General features: G+C 43.9%; 1 protein-coding gene across 3 annotated transcripts; it reads right to left on the reverse strand.

The window, feature by feature from the left end:
- Positions 1 to 12,033: 12,033 nt before the first annotated feature.
- WIPI2 (WD repeat domain, phosphoinositide interacting 2) lies at positions 12,034 to 24,395 on the reverse strand. 3 transcript variants are annotated; one of them, XM_075565945.1, is made up of 12 exons: positions 24,152 to 24,395; positions 21,710 to 21,792; positions 20,319 to 20,488; positions 19,791 to 19,887; positions 17,016 to 17,113; positions 15,986 to 16,078; positions 15,623 to 15,693; positions 15,376 to 15,483; positions 14,598 to 14,762; positions 14,140 to 14,247; positions 13,426 to 13,523; positions 12,034 to 12,787 (listed from the first exon to the last, which is right to left on the reverse strand). In XM_075565945.1, exons 1-12 carry the CDS (start codon positions 24,223 to 24,225, stop codon positions 12,675 to 12,677), a joined length of 1,278 nt encoding a protein of 425 aa, XP_075422060.1. In that variant the 5' UTR covers positions 24,226 to 24,395; the 3' UTR covers positions 12,034 to 12,674. The 3 variants fall into 3 exon arrangements, with proteins under 3 accessions (XP_075422060.1, XP_075422059.1, XP_075422061.1); XM_075565944.1 differs by having other exon boundaries at positions 13,393 to 13,523; positions 24,152 to 24,393; XM_075565946.1 differs by lacking the exon at positions 15,986 to 16,078 and having other exon boundaries at positions 13,393 to 13,523; positions 24,152 to 24,394.
- Between the last annotated feature and the right edge of the window lie 34 nt (positions 24,396 to 24,429).

Genomic DNA, 24,429 nt, shown 5'->3' on the forward strand with positions numbered 1-24,429 from the left:
TAAACTTGAATTGTACTTTTGAAGTCCAAATATAGACTGATTTTATGTGATTGACTGTGTAAGGTAATTTTATATGGAAGAAAAAACTTTTTTATTTTATTATCAATTAAAAGAATATATTTTTTATGCATATTTATTTTCTCTTATTCATAACCCATATAAAGATGGTACAGAAGGACATGGAACATGGATTCCCCCATCAAGACATATGTTAATATTTAAACAAATGATCGATGTATATTAGCATCATAAAGAACCCTCCTCCACTATAAAAAGTGGGAGAGGTCCCAATCAATATTCATGCCGTGAGGCATCCTGGTTCTTAATGTGAAGATCCAGAATGCCTCACGTTGGTCAAGCTTCTTGACTCTGTCACCCCCTCTGGGTGACAGCTGAATGGACTCAATACCTTGAAATTTAAAGTTTTTTAATCCACCTTTGCTGCAGTTGGTGAAATGTTTGGGGACAGGGTGGTCCAGGTTCCCTTTAGAGATCAATCGGATATGCTCCATAATTCGCACTTTGAGGTTCCTAATGGTTCTTCCAACATATTGGCCACCGCACCCGCAAGTGATGAGGTAGACAATATATGTGGAGTTGCAGTTGATAAATGATCTAGTGGCATGAGATTTTCCAGTTTGACTGGATACACATTTGTTTGATTTATTAATGTATCCACAAATTTTGCATTTCCCACAGGGGAAAGAACCATTAGGAACTGTATTGCAATGTACCTTTTTAGAGGAAAAGAGACTTGGGGTAAGAGAATTCGCAACCGTCTTGGCCTTCCTATAAACAACATTCGGACCTGCAGTAATATATTGTTTTAATATGGGGTCCAAGGAGAGTACCGACCAATGTTTTTTAAGAATAAATCTGACTTGTTCAGCTTGGGAGCTAAATGAGGTAATAAACAGGGGTGTGTCATTAAATCTTAAGCCTCTTTTAGAGCGGTGGAATAGTTCTGATCTATTGGTGGACGAGACCTCCTGAATGGCCCTTTTTAAATCAACAACGGGGCTACAAACCAGATGATTTAAAAAGGGCCATTCAGTACATTGGTCGGTACTCTCCTTGGACCCCATATTAAAACAATATATTACTGCAGGTCCGAATGTTGTTTATAGGAAGGCCAAGACGGTTGCGAATTCTCTTACCCCAAGTCTCTTTTCCTCTAAAAAGGTACATTGCAATACAGTTCCTAATGGTTCTTTCCCCTGTGGGAAATGCAAAATTTGTGGATACATTAATAAATCAAACAAATGTGTATCCAGTCAAACTGGAAAATCTCATGCCACTAGATCATTTATCAACTGCAACTCCACATATATTGTCTACCTCATCACTTGCGGGTGCGGTGGCCAATATGTTGGAAGAACCATTAGGAACCTCAAAGTGCGAATTATGGAGCATATCCGATTGATCTCTAAAGGGAACCTGGACCACCCTGTCCCCAAACATTTCACCAACTGCAGCAAAGGTGGATTAAAAAACTTTAAATTTCAAGGTATTGAGTCCATTCAGCTGTCACCCAGAGGGGGTGACAGAGTCAAGAAGCTTGACCAACGTGAGGCATTCTGGATCTTCACATTAAGAACCAGGATGCCTCACGGCATGAATATTGATTGGGACCTCTCCCACTTTTTATAGTGGAGGAGGGTTCTTTATGATGCTAATATACATCGATCATTTGTTTAAATATTAACATATGTCTTGATGGGGGAATCCATGTTCCATGTCCTTCTGTACCATCTTTATATGGGTTATGAATAAGAGAAAATAAATATGCATAAAAAATATATTCTTTTAATTGATAATAAAATAAAAAAGTTTTTTCTTCCATATAAAATTACCTTACACAGTCAATCACATAAAATCAGTCTATATTTGGACTTCAAAAGTACAATTCAAGTTTATTGATTAGATATGGCTTGATAGTATTATAGTTATCATATTATGGTACTCTTTGTAGGTATACTTATACTACTTATATACTAAGATTATAATATAGTCCCATTCAACATGATTAAAGTCCAATTATAGTTCTTGGATTGCTAAAACATCCTCTTCTTTTTTTCTTTATTTATCATAGGTTATCAAATGTGAGCACTTCTCTCTTTTTTATTGTACCCCTATGCTGAACTATCATTGCGGGTTTTGCAATGTTCAGCTCTGGGCTAAATGTGTTTGTCTTCTTTTTTTAACTAATAAAGTTGTTGTGTAAAAAAATGTAAAAAAATGTATTTGTTAACCCCCTTCCGCCTCTATCCGATGGGAGCCCAGCTGGCATGCGTTCCACGGTGGAAACGGACGCATCTCAGTGACGTGGTCTCTACTCTCCAGGACTTGTGCCAGAGGGGGGGCGGTGTCACGGAGATGCGACGCGTCACTGGCGCGCATGCGCAGTGTACCCAATCGGGTGATTTTGGCGCGAACTGGGGCTATTAAAGGTAAGGAGGTTGTGTTATGTGATACACCTTGATAAAGTCCCGTGGGACGAAACATGTCGGTGTGTGGGCTGTGTTTCTGTCCCTGTGCACTTATTAAATAAACCACCCTCAGTTTTAGAACGGAGTTGTGCCCTTCATTCATTTTTTCTACAGGAACCTTCCTGCAGATTTTCAACCCAGCTGTGCTCCTTGCTTCTCTACATTCTGCTCATTATAACAGGGAGGGAAAAAAAAGAAAGGTGGGAAATAATTAGGATGGCCACCTTTTTAACTCTACTTTGCTGCACTGATTGCTTAGATTTGCACTGCCAGAGACCACCACTGACCATACATTACTCGGTTGATGTGCTGCTGCATAGCTTACCACAGGCGTTACTTGGATGAGCGCTTTCACTTCTTCTGACTCGTGGGACGAGCACTTTACAAGAGGTGTAAAAACTTCCCAGTCCATCCATCTCCTGTCGCTGCACAGAACCCCTGGGGATTGTGCGATGTGAAACAGTATTACGTTAATAGCTTCCCAACTGGAGACAGATGAAGGAGCACACAGATAAATGAGGCTTACATAACGCTTTGCTGCTGTTGCCACAAATACACCGTCAGCAGTGAGCGGCGACTAGTAGAGTCCAATCCAGTACTTGGCGTTTAATGAGGATGACGGGACACTTATTCTGCAGTAAGATTCCGCGGCTTCTCTTGATTCTTTGTTGTCTTACAGATACATAAGGATGGGGACAAATAGATGTTTTCCCTCAAACTAACTGTAGCTAGATACATTTCTCTAGGTCAGGAGTGGCCAACCCTAGTCCTCAAGGGCCACCAACAGGCCAGGTTTTAAGGATATCCCTGCTTCAGCACAGGTGACTCAGTAATTGACTGAGCCACCTGTGCTGAAGCAGGGATATCCTTAAAAGTGCGACAGAAAAGGACAAAGCCATTACACACACAAAAAAAGGGCAGTGTTTAAAGTGAGACATGTCTACACTATCTTGTGTTGAGACACCAGCGGGGTTACAACTGTAACTGTACAGTACTGTAGCATTCAAGGGCACAGGCTAGCAAGCATTATAGGTGAAGGTAGTCAGTGCGCCACCTGGCAGCCATGTAATGAACTAAAATAACAAATACCCGCACAAATAATTATTCTGCTTGACCGTAGCCAAACCCGCACACGAGGTGCGCCACGGCCGCGTACCTGTGTGGAAAAGAATATGCTCACGCTGCGCCCACGACGGCAGTAATTCTTGCTACATCTGTAGGTCATGGAAGCTGGAGAATCAGGAACATATTCCCGTTGGCTGCACTTGTTAACACAACACAGAGCACATTTACTGTGCAGTATGTATGGGGACTTACAATGAACATGGTCATTGTGTAACTTACCTTACTTCCATCCCGCTCCTGTTATTGAACAGCAGTATTTCAGCCCCCTTCATTGATGGCTTACCAGCAGTTTTTCAAAATGATACACACCATTCCCATGTGTAGCGGCTTGACCTTCCATTCAGCTAGCAACGCGTTTCATGGTTAGCGTGCCACGCATCACATTTGGGGGAAAAAGTGATTCTATCACCTTGCATACTTCTGAAAGATTCAGAATGGAAACCAGTTTGTCCATAAAGCGCATAGGAGCAAGGTTCGCTCTGTGTACGCGGGTAACGCTCGCGCTGCCCACAAACAAGACAAGACCCCGGCACTGAGGTGGGAAGGTATAACACCACACACCAGCAGCAGCAGAGGCGTGCCTGGAAGGCGGATAGTTTAGCGTTGCCGGGTCTGGGTTGGAGAGTGTAGGAGATGCGGTATACTTGCCGAGTCCTTGGATTGGAGAAGACAGGATAGTAAGGGTCCCTAAGCCGTGGTCTGGGATTGGAGAGAGCAGCGTAGTCCGAGTCCGTATGCCATGATCAAGGGTAGGAGAGATCACCGTAGTCGAGGGTAAGCCAAAGTCCAAAATCTAGAAGGGCCACAAACAAGTCGAGTCGGTACACAAGAGGTTAAGTGCAAAGGAGACAGAGCACTGCACAACAGATCCGCGTGTCCATGTGACACGCAGAGCCGTGCGTCCATGTGACACGCAGAGCCGTGCGTCCATGTGACACGCAGAGCCGTGCGTCCATGTGACACGCAGAGCCGTGCGTCCATGTGACACAGAGCCGTGCGTCCATGTGACACAGAGCCGTGCGCCCATGTGACACACAGAGCCGTGTGCCCATGTGACACACAGAGCCGTGTGCCCATGTGACACACAGAGCCGTGTGCCCATGTGACACACAGAGCCGTGTGTTCACAGGCAGAGACCACTGCAGCATGATCCATGGCCCAGGTCACGTTCGTTCACAAGTGATATTTTAATGTGCTGTACAGTGTAGGGTTCTTGTCACTTTTTCCCCACCATACATTATATAAGTTAGTGTTGAAACCTATTCCAACTTCACACTGCAAAGCCAGTATAACCAGCCTCACACAGACAAAAAAAGTCGAAAATAGCTTTCTGTGAGTAGGGTTACTGGTTCTGCACTTCTTTAACCCAGGCAGTGCTGAAAAGCTGTGTAATGCGGCAGGCATAAGCTCATAGGGGTCCCATGTTAAAATGGACATGAAGTAAAAGGTGGCATTGTGTGCTTAATTGCATGTCATTACCCAGAATCCCTGGCTGCAGTGGAAGCACTGTATGCCAAGAGATAATGGGGAAAGGCAGGGTTCCAGGCCTGCCTGAGACGTGTGAATGTGCTCACAAGGGGTATTTTCATTTGCTGTACTACGTAAACCAAACTTGTTCACATTTGCAGATCTCCCTGTATCCGAAATCTCAGCTCTGAGCTTTCTAAGCTATACTCTCCAAATCCATAGGCAGAACCCATCGCTGGAAACATAGGCTGGGTATGCGCAGATATTACTGTCCTTAATGTAAATATACACACCAAAAATCATTCCCTGCCCTCAAACATGAGGGGAGACTGCCCCCACCAGTTCAGAAAGCACCCTGACTCCATGCCAAGCACGTTGGCTTTTTGCTTGAACATGCAGTGTTCACAGATCTCAGCCACGGACTCGTCTGCATAATTTCAGCATCTATCCTGAAACACAGTTGTCACAATAGGCTGCTGATTACATCTCAACACAGACTCCATCCTTATAAGAGCCATTAAATCAGACAAGCAGATTCTCATGAGGGATGCAGCTCACAGCTCTATGCCATCAGCCTCATGCACTTATTTAAAAGCAAAGATTGTCTGCTCAGACATGACAGTTCCTGTCACTACCGGAGAATCATGCTCATAGCAAGGTCCTACCTCAAACGCCTCAACAGTACCACAGACAGGGCCGCCAACAGGGGGGGGGGGGGTCTGCCAGGGTTGGTGTCCCAGGCCCACTGGCTGGGGGGGCCCGGCCGGCGCTGCACATTTCCCCCAACCTCTGGCCAGGCCCTGCTGCCGGTCACGGACTGCCCCTGGCTCTCAGCTGCCTATAAGACTCTTCCTTTCTCTGCCCCACGCGCGATGGGGCTCTCCGACGTCCCGGGTAGCTATCCCAAGCCGGGAGGCAGTCTGTCACCCACCCAGGCAGGCAGCCACCCACCCAGGCAGGCAGTCACCCACCCAGGCAGGCAGTCACCCAGACTAGTCACACACTCAATTCTTATTAGGAATTTATTACATTTTTAAAAAGTGGGGGTGGGATTAGGGGGAGAGTAGATTTTTTGGTTCGGCGAGTAGATTTTTGGGTGATTTGTCAAGCACTGGTTATCATATACCCTCTTAGCCACTTTTTTTTTTTTTTTTGTTTCAATTTTTTTTTATTGTTTTAGAGAGACATAACAAATATATAGTCTTGGAATACATGTGATGTTTTAACAGTGTCACTCTCTCCCGGCTGCTATGTGGACCGAGAGGGGAGGAGAGACCTTCTTGGAAACATTAAAACTGGGAGCAATGAAATGTACATGGCGGATATGGTCTAGAAATAAAAATAAATATGGTCTGACAGCCAGTCCAACACTACTAACCCCTATTTTCCATAACCCTGAATTCTCCCCAGGCTGGCTCCCACAGAGACTCAATAAATTTAAGACGTTAAAGCTGATGGTAGCTGACGACTTTGTAGATAACGGTATAATTCTACCACTCCAGGCGCTGGAGAAGAAACACCAAATCATAAATATACCAGTGTTTGGTTACCTCCAAATCAAGCACTACCTGCAATCAGTCTCCAAAGATTCGGCATTCAAAGATTTAACAAATTTTGAAAGACTGTGTAGGAAAGGATACTACTGTAAAGGGCTGATTTCGGAGATATATCTGGGCCTGGCGCGATCAGTGGGTTGTTCCCAACATAGCTATATGATCAAATGGGCAGAAGATTTGAATACAGAGATCGATAGAGAAGACTGGGAGGACATTTGGGAGGTAGCTGCAAAAACATCAATCTGTACCACTATCAAAGAGAATATTTATAAAATTCTATTTCATTGGTACCTAACCCCGAGCAGTCTGGCTAAGATCTTCCCCGGGTCCCCGGATTTGTGCTGGAGGGGATGCGGGCAAAAAGGAGATATGGTTCATATTTGGTGGAGTTGCCCAAAAATTCAGGTATTCTGGGTCATGATACAAACATTGATCAGAGAGTACTTGGGGGTGGAGGTTGAGGTGGAACCGCTGACCATGGTGCTGGCCAAACCAATAGATGAATTAGGAACGGCAGAAAGTAAGATGATCACTCATGTAATGACAGCTGCCCGCTGTGTTATTGCGGCTGCCTGGAAAAAGGTGAATGCGCCTTCTAGGCAGACTGTCTTACGGAGACTAAGGGAAATAAAGATGATGGAGCTCCTCACAGCACAGTTGAACCAGAAAAAAGACAAATTTCACAAAATTTGGGAAATATGGCCAGGAAACTAGAGACCCCATAGAAATAAATACAGAAAGACCAGACAAATGGGCTCGTCCTACCCCCCCCCTTCCACCCCTCCCACCCTTCTTTTTCTTCTTTTCTACGTTCTTCTCTTTCCTTTGTTAAGCCCATGAGAGACGCTTACGGAAGCGGCTGCTTCCCTAACACAACCGGAAATAGGAAGACAGACCACACTTATTCAAAAACAGTGTTATAGCAACTATTTTATTTCAGTAATGATGACGAACTGTTAATGCCCTTTGTTGTTAGCCACCTCTTTTCCAATGTAAATAAATCTAATTTAGCTAGCCTCGCCACATAAGTTAGATTGTCCATCCCCTTTATTAATTTGGTTGCACTTTCTCTAGTGCCATAATGCATTTTCTAATGAGTGGTGCCCAAAATTGTACTCCATATTCAAGGTGTGGTCGTAGTAATGCTTTATAAAAAGGCATAATTATGTTTACTTCCCTTCCATCCATTGCCCGTTTGATGCAAGATAAGATCTTGTTTGCCTTTGCAGCTACTGCATGACATTGGGCACTATTGCTAAGCCTGCTGTCTACAAGCACTCCTAAATCCTTCTCCATCAAGGATTCCCCCAATTTATCCCCATTTAATTTGTAAGTCGTCTTGTTTATTCTTGTTTCCCAAATGCATAACCTTACATTTATCTGTATTAAACCTCATTTGCCATTTACCTGCCCAGGTTTCCAGTCCCTCCAAAGAAAAATTACGTCCTGCTCTTATTCTAGTACCTTACACAATTTAGTATCATCAGCAAATATGGAGACTTTGCTCTCGATCCCAACCTCAAGGTCATTAATAAACAAGTTAAAAAGCAGGGGCCCCAGTGCCGATCCCTGAGGTACTCCACTACTGTACCAACTTTCGCCCAACCTGAAAAAGTTCCATTTATGACAACCCTCTGTTGTCTATCCTGCAACCAGTTTTCAATCCAGGTGCATATATTTGTAGAGAGACCAATTTGCTTTATTTTGTACACTAATCTTGTGTGGAACCGTATCAAAAGCTTTTGCAAAATCTAAGTAGACCACATCAACTGCATTACCCTGGTCTAAATTCCTACTTACCTCCTCAAAGAGACAAATAATGTTAGTTTGGCATGATCAATCCTTCATAAATCCATGCTGCCTATTACTAATAATTTTGTTTTCCATTAGGTATTCTTGAATATTATCCTGTATTAAACCTTCAAGTAGCTTCCCCACTATTGTAGTCAGGCTTACAGGTTTGTAATTCCCCAGTTGTGATCTAGCTCCCTTTTTAAATATAGGCACATCTGCTTTACACCAATCTTGTGGTACTGAGCCTGTGGAAATGGAGTACTTGAATATTAAATGTAATGGTTTGGCTATTACTGAACTTAACTCCCTGAGAACTCTTGGATGTATGCGATCGGGGCCAGGTGCCTTATTTACTTTCATTTTATCAAGCCGCATATGAACTTCTTCCTCAGTTAACCAATTGTTCATTAATATGGAGGTTGTGGCTTCCTCCAGCGGCACTACTATTGAACTTGATTCTTCCCTGGTAAACAGAGGCAAAGAATTTGTTTAATACCTCAGCTTTTTCCTTATCTCCAATAATCTGCCTACCCATCTCACACTGAAAGGGTCCTATATTTTCTTTTCTCATTTTTTTGTTATTAAGGTACTTAAAGAACTTTTTAGGGTTGATCTTACTTTCTATTGCAATCCTTTTTTCTTTATTCATTTTTGCTAATTTGATTGCCCTTTTGCAACTTTTGTTACATTCCTTATAATTCTGATACGATGTCTCCGTCCCTTCTGACTTCAACAATCTAAACGCCTTCCTCTTCTTGTCCATTTCCTCCCCTACTTGTTTATTTAGCCACATTGGTTTTGACTTATTTCTTTTATACTTATTACCCAAGGATATACACTGATCTTTTATACTTATTACCCAAGAATATACACTGATAAGTATGCTTTTCTAACAATGTTTTAAAGACTGCCCATTTATCTTCTACATTTTTCTCTGCAAAAACATCATCCCAATGTATTCCTTGTAGATTAGTCCTCAATTTATTAAAATCTGCCTTTCTAAAATATAAGGTCTTTGTTCAACCCAAGTAATCTTTTTTTTGATAACTTATTTCAAATTAGACCATGTTATGATCACTGTTACCCAAATGTTCCCGACTTGAATATTTGTTATTACTTCTACATTGTTTGATATTACCAAATCCAGTATTGCCCCTCTCCTGGTTGGTTCCTCAATAATGTGGGACATATCATTGTCTTTAAGCCTCCCCCCCAAAAAAACTGTATCCTTTTGTTGTAATGCTAATCTCATTGCCCCAGTCTGTCTGGATAATTAAAATCACCCATTATGCAAACATGACCCAGTTTTGATGCCTTCTCCATTTGCAAAAGTATTTTAGCTTCCTCAATCTCACAGATATTTGGTGGTTTATAGCATATTCCCACAAACATTTTCTTTATACTTTTACCTCCACTGCTAATTTCTATCCACGAGGTCTCTACATTTTCATCATTCCCTTCATAAACATCTCCCCTTATAATAGGTTTTAGATCCGGTTTAACATATAAGCATACTCCACCTCCCCTTCTATTTGCTCGATCCTTTCGAAAAAAGGGAATAACCCTCTAAATTAACTGGCCAGTCATGAGTTTCATCCCACCATGTTTCAGTAATGCCTATGGCCAGGTCCCCAGTCGCCGCTGCGGTGCATGCGCCACACACCACCGCACAGCCCTCTATGGGGCACGCCCCAGTGGCTGTGTGTGCATGGGCCCACAAAGCTCTGTGACACGTACGCTGGAAGGGAAGACAAGAATTTTGTCTTCCCGCGCCGCGATCATGTGGTCGGCATGCACAAGTAGAAGGGCAGATATGCCTCATGGCCACGCCCCCGCGCTCCTCTACAGACCGCGGCTTTAAACTGTGCATGCGCCGCCAGGTGCACGTGCTGCAGGTGAGACTGGGGCCATAGCCTTAAATATCATACTGCTTCCCTAGCAGCTATTAATTCAAACTCCCCCATTTTTATCGGTCAGGCTTCTTGCATTAGCAAGAGTGGAGTGGTTCGGCACCTATTACAGAGGTAAGGATGAACGTTTTTTCTGGAGATAGTGGGTTCTTGTCCCATACTTTGAACTGAAGTGGTCTCATGTGCAAGCAAGTCCAAGGTATAGCTTCCATCACTGCAGACAGTCTAAAAACCTTCATGGCTTGCTGTATTGTTACCTTTGAGGCGGTTCTCAAATATCTGATCTTTTTTTGAAAAGTTCAACACTTTCTTTGATGGCAGATAATGTATGTTGTGTCTTGTATCGAATTGTAGCCCCAGAAACTGCATACTTTGTGCTGGTATCAACTTGCATTTGTCCCAATTGATGATCCAACAGAGATCTTGTAATATTTCCATGCCCTGCTCTCTGATAGCTACCGCCACTACCATAACCTCTGTGAAGACTCTGGGTGCAGGGAAGAGATCAAAAGGTAGAGCCCCGAGTTGGTAGTTTTTTACCTTGCTGTCTCCCAGAAACACAAATCTTAGGACTTTGTTGTGACCGACACGCATTCTTCAAATCTATTGTGGACATAAAATCCCATGGATTTAGACTATTGATGACCGATGTGATTAATTTAATCTTTAAATGCTCTTGGTCAACAAATTGATTTAAGCCTTTTTTTGATCTTCGATGTTAGGGTAGAACTCTAGTCTTATCCACCAGCTGTACTAGTTTAGCACCGCACTACAAACTTCCTTCATGCCTTCAATATAATGCTCGATGGGCAGATAGAACCATGCATTTAGCCATGACACGTGATTCATTGGCGCAGTATGAGAGAAGGGGTGTCCTTATACCAATCATCAAGCAATCCATGTCCTAATTCCAGCAGGGAGGTGTGAAGGAGAAATAAGGTACTTGCCTATCCAACATGTTCCCCCTCACGCGCTCAACACCCGACCAGTGCATATGATTGGTGGACAGGTTGTTCCTATTTGACTTCCACTACGCTTGGTCTGAGGAACTTAAATAAATCATGATTTGATCCTCCAGGTAGCGAACACCCACCAAGCATGGTGCTTAAGCTGGGACATCCAGACTGGAAAAACCTCAGCCAACAGGCAGCAGCGAAATCCTCTTCAGGTAAGCGAGGCGGCATAGGTCAACACCGAATACCACAGGACCCACAATGTAGAGGATCCACGGGTCCCTCTCGCCTACAAGATTAGAGAAGCCAGAGGCACCTTGTACCAAGATGTACAAGAAAAATAACAGGAGACAACCTAATCCCCTTGACTGGTAGGGTAATAAGGGCTGCAAGGGGGCAGAAGGAAACATCATAGGAGGTAGATGGAACGCGATTTGTCCTACCCACAACCGGGCAGGGTTTAATTCTACACAGGAACGATGGAGAGAGAATGGAGATATCAGAGTTTATCCGTCAATCATAAAATCCTTCATATAGTTATGTTCAACAATCCTGAAATAAAACGTAAAAGCCTAAAGCAGCGGGTCGGATGTTAGGTTACACATCTTGCTGAAACTTAAATGGACATCTTGGTAAGGAGAGTCAAACAACACACATTCTTCCAGCTCATATCCACGCTGACATTCTCACAATCACCTTCGTGCCGTTAAACAAACAAAAAAAAACTCCAACACACAAGTCACATTCAGAATGAATTTTAATTAGCCTAATGGTCCAGTAGAGAGATGGCCAGGAGTGAAGGGGAAAAAAAGTGAAGCGTGGTAGAGAGGACACACTTCTAAGACCAGGGGCCCAGGTGAACATGAGCCCCTGCAGACTGGGCCCGTCTGGTCATTACAGACTCACTGCCTAGGGGACTGCACAGCACTGTTCTGCAATTCTATCTTCCGGTGAATGAGTTAAATGTCCTAAACTCTTCCACAGCTTCATTGCTAAATATATATGTACACAGAGTTTAAAAAAGAAGGATCCAAAGTCCAGATTAATTACAGTGGCTTCTACATTACCTATGCTCGCTTGGCACATGGAGACATGCAAAGCAGGTAGGGCACAAAGCGCCATTTGGCAAAAAGAAACAGCTAAAATTGAGAAGCAAGTTTAAAAGCCACTGAAGTGAAAATATATAGACCCCCACCCCCCACATAGTTTGGAAAGAGACTACAGCTACAAGTCTGCAACCTTTTTTTCCCTCTCTTTCGAGTCTCTTCAAATCCTCCTCAATTTCTGTCAAAATCCATAGCAGCAAACACAAGAAATTCCGTAAGAAGTTACATTGGAGTTCTGTGTCTTGGGGGGAAAAACGTGTGCGCAGGTCAAAGGTCAGTCTGTCCGCAGGATCATAGGCGGGTTCTCGCTGTCCTCATCTAGTCTAAGCGCGTTGGTTTCCTCTTCCAGGCTGGCTCCGCCTGCTGCGCCCTGGTCATCAGAGTAGGCTGTGCAGACAAAGTGACACCGAGTGAGGCTAGGCTCTGCATGAATGTGACGGGACTCATTTCAAGCGGCGGACTGCACTACTTTAATCACAAATACACATTTGCATATGCATGCCAGCGACTGTCACCGGTCATATTTGCAGTTATTCGCATACGTCAGTCTCTTACCAGAATTTGATGCAACTGCCGTTTGATGCACTGGCTTACTGTATACTTGTTAAACGCTTTCCATTATAGGAATAGAAAAGCACTAAATATTTGCTCAGATTTTCTGTTAAAAAATAAAAAAAAACAACTACGCTAAAGGCCGCCAGAGGAACCCCACTACAACTGATAGCATTTATGTTTTAATTACAGAAGCCCTTATGAAGGCATACATTTCATGCTTTCCACAGCAAAAAGATATTTTCAAAGAATGAAAAGAACGCTGCGTTTAATTTGGCAGCAGCAGCAGAGAATGCTCCTTTGACAGCATAATTGTGCTGTGTCCAACATGAGAGTTGATATCTGCTGTATACTTTCTGCTCCATTTCACACCCAAGATTTGCATCCTGCACTGTTGTCATTAATCCTATGCGAGCAAAGAAGGGAGAGGCCCCACTCACCATGCCTTGTCGGGGATGAAGGTGGGTAGGTACCTTTCGTCACTGCGCCACTGTAGGTCTGTGTCACTTGTGGTCTCTCGTGTGAAGCAGACTCCAGGATTTCATTGACGGGCTCCATGCTGCCATCCAACCTGGAGAGTAGAAGGCACAGACTGACAGTCAGACACCAAATTATCATTCAACTGAAACAGGAAAGATTAAACACCCCCAAATGGGAGCCTGCAAGAGGAGCACCTCTTTAATAAAGCAACCATAGCATCTCAGAATATAGATCGTTTCATAACCAGTGCAGTACGACTGTACCAGTTGCAGTAACTCCTTTGCTACTCAACCATCAAAAGAACACCTGCATGTACTAAGGACAGGAGTGGCCAACTCCAGTCCTTAAGGGCCACCAACAGGTTAGACTTCAAGGATATCCCTGTTTCAGCACAGTTCAATTGAGCCACCTGTGCGGAAGCAGGGATATCCTTGAAACCTGACCTGTTGGTGGCCTTTGAGGACTGGATTTGGCCGCCCCTGACCTAGGAGAGAGGACAATAACTCCATTTGTGCTGCAAAGGACCAAATACATTGCTCTGCATGACAGATAAATATTGGGAGTGTTGAGAAATTAAACATTTTGTAAATCCTCTAAAGGCTCTGTCCTGGGTTTCTCACACAGATTAAGAGCTTGCGGCTTACACCATGTAACAGAACTTCATTTTCAGCAAGCCCTCAATATCAATAGGAACATGTTTCCCTTACTTGTGCTGCTTCATGAGCGTGCACTCCCCACCCTCCTGTGGGTCCAGGTTGTAGATGTAGAGATATCCATCAGCTGCTCCAACGAGAAGGCGAGGGATCTTCTGAATTCTAGGAGACAAGGAGGGATTCCTCAGCATGAAAGGATCCAGATACCACACATGATCAAGTCATCTCAAATCATAAAACGACCATTAAAGAACTTTAAGTCAGAGTTGGAAGCACTTCACGTGGACCGTGGCAATCTGACCACTAGTCCTGCCAGGTCGGGGAGATTGAGAGATTTACCCAGGGTCATAAGGAGACCAGACACTGGGATCAGAACTGGGTACAAATGCTTCCGAAACATTACCGCCGAGTTTCATGCTTCAGCCCACCATGGTCAAGCAGGATGCCTGCTTCCCCCATCAGGATGCAATCAATACGTAAACATGGGATGTCCAATTTCCTCCAGTACTTACGTGGCCAGTGAACAGATGTTTTTGTGTCCACAAAAGGGCAAGCGAACTGTAGCGAAAGCCCTACCCTGGTTGAACATTTCAGTGACTTGGGAAGGCAGATAGCTGGTTGAGGCCATGATCACCCTCCCAAAATACCCGGTCCAGGTGGTGGGTTCTTCAGGGGGCCTAAAAAATAAACAGAATAGTCTAAGCCAGGCAGTGACCAGCTAAGTCGTGTGCCGTAGGGTACTGAAAAAAAAGTGTAAGAGTATAACGGTTTAACCATTTACTGGTTTTGCCCGATTATAAAAGCAAGATGTTTTTCAATAACGGTGTAGTGAAAAGTCTACCCTCGCCTTATAAAAATCAGGCTTTGCTGCTGAGTGCGCATCCACTCCTGTGCAAGCAATTAACACAGTGACCGTCTGCGCATGGGCTCAGGCAGGTGGCTACTGTGTTAATAGCGTACACAGGACGGAATGGCACACATGCGCTCCTTTCGGTCCTGTGTAAGCTATTAACACAGTAGCTGGAATTGTAGTGCTGTGATCTGTAGGAAGGAGACAGCAGGAAAGGTGCCAGAGGCTGGAAGCTAACCTACAGATTGGTCTATTTAACATCCACTCAAACTCTCTTTTTCTTTCCAGCTACTAATGAAATTAGGGGGTCGCCTTATATTCAGGGTTGCCCTATAAAAATCGGGCAAATATGGTACATTTGCTGGAAAAGAATAATGCATTTACCATGGCCCTTCTGATAATGCTGCAATGTTATATATTGATATTTATATCACACGTACTTCTCTTTGACAGTCTCAAGCTTGAAGATGTGCACGGTCTCTGTGTTACTGGAGGCGGAAAGAAACATGCCGTCCATGCTGAACGCCAGCGAACAAATACTCACACACCTAGGCGAGGAAAAATGTCATGTGAAGAAAAGAAACACTCGGGCAGCACAGCGAGACTAATGGTTTAAGGAGAACAAAAAAAAAAATAGACCCAGACATGAAGGATTAAGAAAAAAAAAAGGGAAATGCTTCTATTCACCTTTTTACCCCTCTCCGAAACTCAAAGATTTTCTGCCCTTCTGGAATGGAAAACACACGAATAACGGTACCCTAAACAGCAGAGAAAATGCACGTGTTTTGGTAACAGTGTAAACATAAAAATGTTCCATGTGGAAAGCAGGGCGTCAACAACAAACATAAGAATCAGCGCTGTTCTAATAAGTAATGAAGCCCAGCAAACAGCACTCGTTACCTGCACAATAGTGACAAATCACCCTGCGCCCCCCAACAATATATATAAAAAACAAGATGTTCTCAGATCTGTACTACAACAAACGGCTGTAAATAGAATGTTTGCCCAATTCTAATAACACCCCGAGCACGGGAAGGATGTGACCCTCACCTTTTCTGATGCTGTAGCCAGTTTTGTGCCACTTGCATCAAAAGCCAGAGCAGCAAGTGGGCTGTCGTGGGCAGGGATCATGTTCGCAGCTCTCTGAAAGGTGCCAACAATGTTAGAATAAGCAAAACGCCTCGCCGGAAACGGTGAATCATTCTCAGTAGTGTCTTTTGCATATTGGTAACTGTGCACTTGTTTTATTTATTCTAATGCAAATACATTGTTTGACATGGCGGTTATCCTTCCAAAATGGGCTGCTGTAAATAATTTCCTTAACTAAATATTTGTGACTGGCAAACAATTGTTTGGAGGTTTGTGACACCGCCTCCCTGGTTTCAAGTAACACATCCCACTTATTAAATGGCAGTTCTCGTTACACAGCTGTGAACGACCTGTCTATTCAGCCAGTTCTCCTTCCGTTAGAGAGGTTGTGAGAGCTTTTTGTGGGTACAGTAGTGTTAGGACTTGCAAAAGAGGGGGGATACTTTGGCATGGTAGCAAGCTTAAAATGCTTTGGTGAAAGAATTTAACTAATGACTCTAAATTTATGAAAATAAAAACAGATACGTATGTAACTATATAATTTGTCTGATTGGATGCAGCTCTGAGGTTTCCTGTATTTTGTTATATACATCGGGTCACAATCCCAGTAACACTCGTTTTGACACATACATACACACATACACACATACACACATTAGTGCGCTGGGTTTGCGTTCTAAGCTTGCAGGGCCTGTGTGTGTTTCCTAAATACTTTTTACATTCGTGGATTGAGTATACTTGCAAAACAAACAACTTAAAACAATTTCAAACTCAAGAGTTAATAAAAAAATTAGAGTTTTCATTGTCATAGAAAAAAAAACAAAAAGGTAGTTGTATTGTGAAAAGACGTCAGAAACCGATAGGCCTCTAATAAAGTAATCAGAACAATCTTAAGCAGCCCTATGTAAAACAAATGTAGGAGACCTGGGGCACAGTTACATAAATGAGAAAGTACGTTTTGAACACACAGTATTTATAGGAAAGCACTCACCAGGTTAACAGTATCAAAAACCTGGACCTCTCCAATGGATGCACTTCCGGGATATGCCAGGTAGCAGTTATCACCGTTAATTGACAGTGCACACAGACCTGGGAACAACGAAAAGACCAATAAAGCTTAAGGACCTCTATGGAAATCAGACGACAACTTGAGTTTCAACTAATCTGCAAAGACTGCCCAGTTTACCAGCTCTCCCAGCAGGTACATGGGAGGGGGAGTATCACAAAGAAAGCAAAGGCACAAGGATGGGCAGGAAACAAAGCCAGCTCTTACTTTGTAGATACTACATGACATTTTGCTGCAAAAGCGCAAGGCAGAGGCTGCCAGGAAAAGGTCTACAATCGAGAGGGGACCTCAAGGGTACGGGGGAAGGACCGGGGTGTTACAACAACAACTTTATTTCATGTAGCGCTTTTCTCCCAATGGGTCTCATAGTGCTTCACAATTACAGTATAGATCGCGGTACGCACTACAAAGGAATTTTTACAGACAGGCCCTGCCCAGGTGAGCTTACAATCTATGTTTTTGGGGACTGTCTGGATTCCATAAATATAATATGCCATAAGGTGGTCCCGGGTCTCGTGCTTTTGCTGCATCTCACACTTTAAGGGGGTTTAGAAGTACCCTCGATGGGAGCAGCAATGGGGCCTTTATTATTCAGACATACATTTGAATATTTTGGATTTGCTGAGAACCATCAGGTAAGCACATTATTTCTAGGTTTCAACTGCTACTTGATACTGTATTATGTTACATAGTTAACATTACATTGCATGTTGCTGTAGCTTAACCTGCGTAGATGAAGGCACCACAACATATCCATCTATTCATTCAACACCAAAACTTGCTGAAATCTCCCTTCTCCTCCTCTGTCTTTTACCCTCATCTATAAACTGAGGACAATGTCACCAATAGAAATAAACTAACTGATGCACACGCCCATCCTGTAATCTAGAGCTGCTTCGACCTGCAACTGCACAACAAGTACTAAAGCAGGTCACAAACATGATGGTGATTAACCTAGGAAGTCACCGGCACACAAACTCTCTCCGAACGACGACGAGACATGCATGTTTCACTTAAGGATCAAAAGTACAGTGTGTGTGACTGCCATTTACCACTTGCTCACGTCAAGAATTTACAGGGCTGTTTAAAACAAAATGTAAAACTACTTTTATGCAGTGTAATATCCCTTAGGATGTCACCAACTCTATAAAACTAGGTTTAGGCTTTAAGCGTGCCAACTCTCGTTCTGTGTCTAAGGCCACGTCCATAGTCCGCACGAACAAAAGGCTGTACCTCAATGAGGAAGACCATCGAGCGCGCAACCGTGCGATTCCCGGGCAGACAAAATAATTTGATTTTGTCGAGCGATGGCCGGGTCACGGGAGCAGTTCAGTCAATGAGGGCGAACCGCTCACGTAATGTCACAGGCACGCCTTTGCAGCAGGCGCGACGGAGCGCATGGTGTCGCGTCTGCTGCAGAGGCGATCCGTGGCCTGTGGGAGGGGGAGACGCGAGGGGGAGACATGTCTTGGCCTAAGGCAGGCAGCCTGACACTGCTCTCCCCCCTACCCCCCACTAGCCCAGGAAGCCGGATGCTGCTAACCCCCCCCCCCCCCACCCCAGGTAGCAGGACACTGTTACACCACCACCAGGCAGAATGACACTATTACCCCCTCACCCTGACACTACCTCCCCCCCTCACTCAAAGTATCAATGTATAGTTCCACACAACCTTTATTCTGTTATATGCAACCAATCAACAGGACAGAGCTCATGCCAGAGGATGAAATTAATTGTGTGATCTTTTTATACCTGATGGAAATCATAATAAATTCAGATGATTTACTTAACAAATTACGTCCGAGTTCATCGCCTTTTGGATCAATTACATTCTGATAAATAATCATTACACGTACGTATGGGTCATTTGCCTGGCTGTTTGATTATCACTGTCACTTTTGCACGTAGTCTATGTTAATCTGCCATCTTGCGTATTTTCCCTTCGTTTTTGCAGAAACAAATGCAAACCGTGCAGAAATTCAATGCAAGGTGTAAACTTTACCCTGTATCTTTTTTTTTTATATATAGAACTCAAATTTTATTGATGTTGTGTGTCATGTTTTTCACACATAGCTTCATATTCAAATGAATCGCAGCTGTTATACAAACTCGTAAGAAAAATAAAATTTGAACCTATAATCTTATATGCCTTTTGAAATTATATCATGAATTTTGGTTTATTTCTACTTTGTTTGTTTCCTAAATGTTAATATATGACCTGTTATTCTGATATCTATGTGCATATACATATTACTAAGATAAGATTATTATACTCCTCTTCTATAGCAATATATGCCGATAGTATAGGTTTTCTAGTAGCAGGCTGTGGGTTTCATTCCTTATTATTTGAGTCCCACACAGGCTGTGAGAGTATGTTTGGTATTTAGCTCAAAAAGAAGAGAATCTGCTCCAGGTGTTTGACCCGATACGGAAACTGTGGAATAAATTAAAGATATACAAATTGCTTGTGGATGTAAAGGTTTATGACAATTATAAGCCACAGAGATTCAAATAAATACTGTAATCTTTGTGAAGCAAAGCAATGTTTTACTCCAAGTCTACACCCGTTTGGCTCTGCTTTTCTCTTCCCGACAGCACCTACCTCATTGATAAATGTCACAGAGTCGCTATGATTGGGAAGTAAAGATGAATAAAGTGCACCTCCACGGCAGCAGAGGGTTAATAGTGCAGTAAACATACCTGAAGGATTTGGAGGTGTTTCCCTGATTGTGTGCAGGACCTTCATGTCCCTTATGTTGTGTATGTAAAGAGATTCTTCCAGACATACTATAAGCCTCTGTGGGAGAGAGATACATGTGAAAAGACTGCACTGTTACACTACGGAAAACTAGTCACACCAATCTGCATACTCCAAATGTTCTAATATAAACGAGAATGATTCATGTAATTAGGAATCAATAAATAAATATTCTGCATTCGGATTAAAAGATGTAGTGGAAATAGTCACTATGGTTTGGTGAGGAGATACAGGTTACTGCACTGTAGATAAACCAGAGTGTGTGTCTGGGAGCAGTTAATCTCATATATACACACTACGGAGTATACGACACAAAGGTTAGAATCATTACTACATTGGATATGATAAGAATGTAAGTATGATGACCGTTCAAACCAGAGTCACACAAACTGTGAAAACCATCTCTTCTGAAGAGGCGCATTGAAGTCCTGTGACCATCCTCCAGAGTCCCACAGAGACTCGACTCTCACCTGGCGGTTCAGTTTCACGGCCAGGATCGTGTTGGAGTAGCTATAGTTGCAGATCTCTGTTCCCTTCTTAAAGTGACAGACTTTAAGCTTGCGAGGGGCTTTGAGACTGACAATAGCAACCAAACTGCTTGAGAAGAGACGTTCCACGATGCACACATCTTCTGTGTCAGCTGGTAGGAAGACAGAATACAATACAGGATAATGCCCATGAAACAGTACGATTCAGAGGTTGAAAGATACTGGAGAACTGCAGCTCGAAGATGGACAGAAACAAAACATAAGAGAAGCACAAAGAATTTTGCCAGGTCTGCCATACTCATTTTGTTTGGTGCTAATTGGTATAACCAACTAGAGAATGGGTGGCCAACAGCAGTCCTCAAGGTCTCAGGTTTTAAGGATATTCCAGCTTCAGCACAAATGGTGTAGTCTTTGACTGAGCCTCGTGCTGAAGCTGGGATATCCTGAAAACCTGACCTGTAGGTGGTTCTTGAGGACTGGAGTTGGCCACTCCAGATCTAACGTCACCCCCCAGCTTAGTTACCGGAGTTTGGGAGACCGCTGAGTGCATTACTCATTAACAGAGATTCAGGTTACGTGTCCCTGAAAACGATTTGCTGTGATAACGTAAAGTAGAAGTGTTCAGCACTTTGTACGACATATAGTGCAGGTGCTGTGCTAAAGACAATCTGCCAATAAAGGAACAGCTAAAAACTTCCTTCCCTTATTACAGTAAATTCAATATCTGGCATTCATCTATAAGGGAGTTTCAGCATCCAATGAGCAGGATATAAAGCAGCAGGAGCCGAGCTACGAATATCAGGAGCACCAAAAATGTGGTCACAGACTTCACAATAGTGAACGTGAGCTCCAGGAAGCATCACAGTACAAAACAATATCAGGAAGTAATAAGAGAGTATCAAAAGTGCAAGACGGCATCCAGCGGCCCAACACTGTATTAATATACTCACTTTCAATCACATGATTACATTATTTATTGGTCCAAACAAAAAACGGTATTTGAAGCTTGTTTACAATAAGCCTACAGTCCAAAGAAAAGTCTTCAAAGAAACAATTCAACAGAACATAGGAGAATTCGTGTTTTTGACATTATTTTATACTGAAATAATTTAAATTGGCAGATGAATCGTTCCCTCAACATCGCAAGAGGAAAGTCCAGAATCAAGCAGTCACACATTATAGCCACTGCTCCCAGAAGGGGCCTGCCATGCAATGCAAAGCAGTGACAGCAGGCCGCTCTGATAGCAAAAGGGTTGGAATTAAGACAACATGCAGGCTGTGCAACTACTTTACTGAACATCTAAACGCACATTTGTGAAATGCAATGGTTGGAACTCAGACAATAAAGCTGTAAATATGATCAGAGCACTTACTGCATTCATATATCTGTTCAAGTTTATCCACAGAAGAGAGAGAGAAGAACTTATAGCCACATTTGCTGCCAACGGCCAATGATCTGCAAGACAAAATGGAAAGCAATTTAATATCTTTAGAAAAAGGCTTTGCTTTCTAAAAAAAATACCCACCGAAAAAACACGAACATGTACAATTACCTCAATGTGATACTTTATTAAATTTAGTTTATAGACTGCTGTATGATTGCAGTCTATAAACAGTCTATTTTTTATAGACTGTATGATTGTGTATGATTGCAGTCTAGTATTAGATGCATTATACCAAAACTTCCTCTTGTTATACAGGGGGTAGAGCTACCTCTCCTTTTGCCATTATAATAAACACGGCCATGTGGACACAAAGTTGCAGTTTTCGCTTGTATATACACCTATACATTGTATATACACCTGTATGTTTACCTTTCCCTCCACACTGCTCCCTGCCCTGATGGTTTCTGAAAGCTGCAGATAGAACCCCTGTATTCCCAGCAAGTCACACAGCAATGAGGCGCCCTGGTGACAAATAGTGATGGGCGAATGAGCCAAAGTTCGGCCTGCGTGCTGTCAGACAAACTTTTCTATTTCTCACAACCCTGTGAAAGTCTTTGAACCCTTTTGTTATTAAAACAAACGTGCAAAAGTCTGCAACTACTTCTACGTCTCTAATTTGCCGTTTTCCCTTGCTACTGTAGGTTTCTTTTTAAGTTTGTTTCAATTTGAAGTTAATATTGGCTTTCAAAGTCACATTTTCCCATAATCGAATTGTAAAGGAAAATAAAAAGAGGCAGCTTTATTTCAAAGTCCAGCGAATTCGTGAAAACTTGACTTGGTGACGAAACGCCATTCTCGCAGCAGGTTCGACCGCTGGCGAAAAAAGCGTGCCCATCTCTAGTGACAAATACTACTGTAGCTCTGTCACTGGCATGCGGGCTCCGGGTTAATGACACGCCAGCTGTACCCAGCCAGGAAGAATATTGCAAAACATCCATTACATGCAGGTGCGATCATTTCCGAGGCGAGGCCTCACCTGGCATGTGTTAATTATTATTATTACATTTATATCAAAGCCACCAGACCTCAGACAACCATCCTTCCTATTACTTCTCTCCTGAAAGTGTAAGCTCCTCAGGTTACATCCGCTTACTGTACCCCAATGACAGGGATTTGGCTGCGCAGTCATACATACGTATGCATGACCTGGCAAACAGCACTGTGCAACAGAGGCTATAATCCACACTGACTTTATGCCTCTTGTAATGAACTGTGACACGCATCTGCAGTCTACTATTTTTGGGGGTTTCACTTACCTCCGCTGCGGTTGTGCATGATTACGTCAGGGGATGTTTTATTTCACTGTACACCTATAACATTTGACCGGCCAGTATAGGTGGGGGAGAGGCAACTATTTTCCGCACCGCCTCAGGTTACTTGTTACAAACCCATTGTCGTCTCTGGGGTTGTTATTTTCAGCTGTGGTATTCAGTATTTGCTGACACAGATCATTTTTGTGCAATATTGTGGCGTGGTTAGATAGATTGGTTCCTTGCGCAGACCGGCAATTTGCCCTTCTATGCATTCGCAACCTCGGCAAACCCCCTTTTCTGCGCATGCGCGACCTCGGACCCGTCCATTCTAAGCATGCGCAGACATAGCGGCCCCCTTCTCGGTACCGCCAGATCGCCGAAAAGCGGGGCCTTGCTGTATGTATGTATGTATATATTTATATCTAGTGTCATTTCACTTTTTTACATATAGGAGTTCCTATCCATTTTTTTCCTCTTTTCTGTATGTGTTTTGGATAGTATGCACTCTCCCTTTACCTTTGTGCATGCCCTGTTTCTGATTATATATATATATATATATATATATATTATACAGATGTTTGATTAGCATTGAGTCTCACTCAAAATACAATAGGAAATGAAATACCTCCCCACTGTGTCCCCAGCCTGCCCTCTCTTCTGCTCTGGGTCCCCAGGCTCCCCCGCATCTCTATCCCTTGTCCCCGTTCTACCCTCTCCCTCAGGGTCCCCATCCTCCCCCAGCCTGCTCCCTCTCCTCCAGGTCCCCAGACTCCCCCAGCCTGCTCCCTCTCCCCTCATGGTCCCCCAGCCTGCTCCCTCTCCCCTCAGGGTCCCCCAGCCTGCTCCCTCTCCCCTCAGGGTCCCCCAGCCTGCTCCCTCTCCCCTCAGGGTCCCCCAGCCTGCTCCCTCTCCCCTCAAGGTCCCCAAGCCTGCTCCCTCTCCCCTCAGGGTCCCCCAGCCTGCTCCCTCTCCCCTCAGGGTCCCCCAGCCTGCTCCCTCTCCCCTCAGGGTCCCCCAGCCTGCTCCCTCTCCCCTCAGGGTCCCCAAGCCTGCTCCCTCTTCCCTCAGGGTCCCCCAGCCTGCTCCCTCTCCCCTCAGGGTCTCCGGCCTCCCGTACGTGTTATCCTGGTTGAAGTTGGCAAACAGCAGTTGCGCGGCCCCGGTCTCCCCGCTCTGGCTGGCAAGGTTCATGTCGGGTTCCTCGCGGCGACCGGATTCGGGTGTCAGGAGGCGCTGTGTGTGTCCGAGTCCCCTCAGCGGTTCCGGGCCCTGCGCAGCCGCCTCATCTCGACTTGTTTACTGGGCCCAGCCGCGCATCACTGCGCCTGCGTGCTCCCAGCCGTCAAGCACGGGCACGGGGGGCACCGGGAGCGCGCGCGCACTGAGCGCAGCAGA

This window comes from Ascaphus truei, chromosome 11 (assembly GCF_040206685.1).
Source record: "Ascaphus truei isolate aAscTru1 chromosome 11, aAscTru1.hap1, whole genome shotgun sequence".
Classification (NCBI taxonomy): domain Eukaryota; kingdom Metazoa; phylum Chordata; class Amphibia; order Anura; family Ascaphidae; genus Ascaphus; species Ascaphus truei.

What these genes read in the sequence shown, in the direction of transcription:
- WIPI2 (XM_075565944.1), bottom strand. Translation starts at nt 24,225, where the DNA reads ATGAACCTTGCCAGCCAGAGCGGGGAGACCGGGGCCGCGCAACTGCTG. An exon ending in AACTTCAACCAGGATAACAC is followed by an intron (nt 21,793 to 24,151) that starts GTACGGGAGGCC and finishes TTTGTCTTGCAG; the next exon opens with ATCATTGGCCGTTGGCAGCA. An exon ending in ACGCTCATGAAGCAGCACAA is followed by an intron (nt 13,524 to 14,139) that starts GTAAGGGAAACA and finishes TCTACTCTCCAG; the next exon opens with GTTGGATGGCAGCATGGAGC.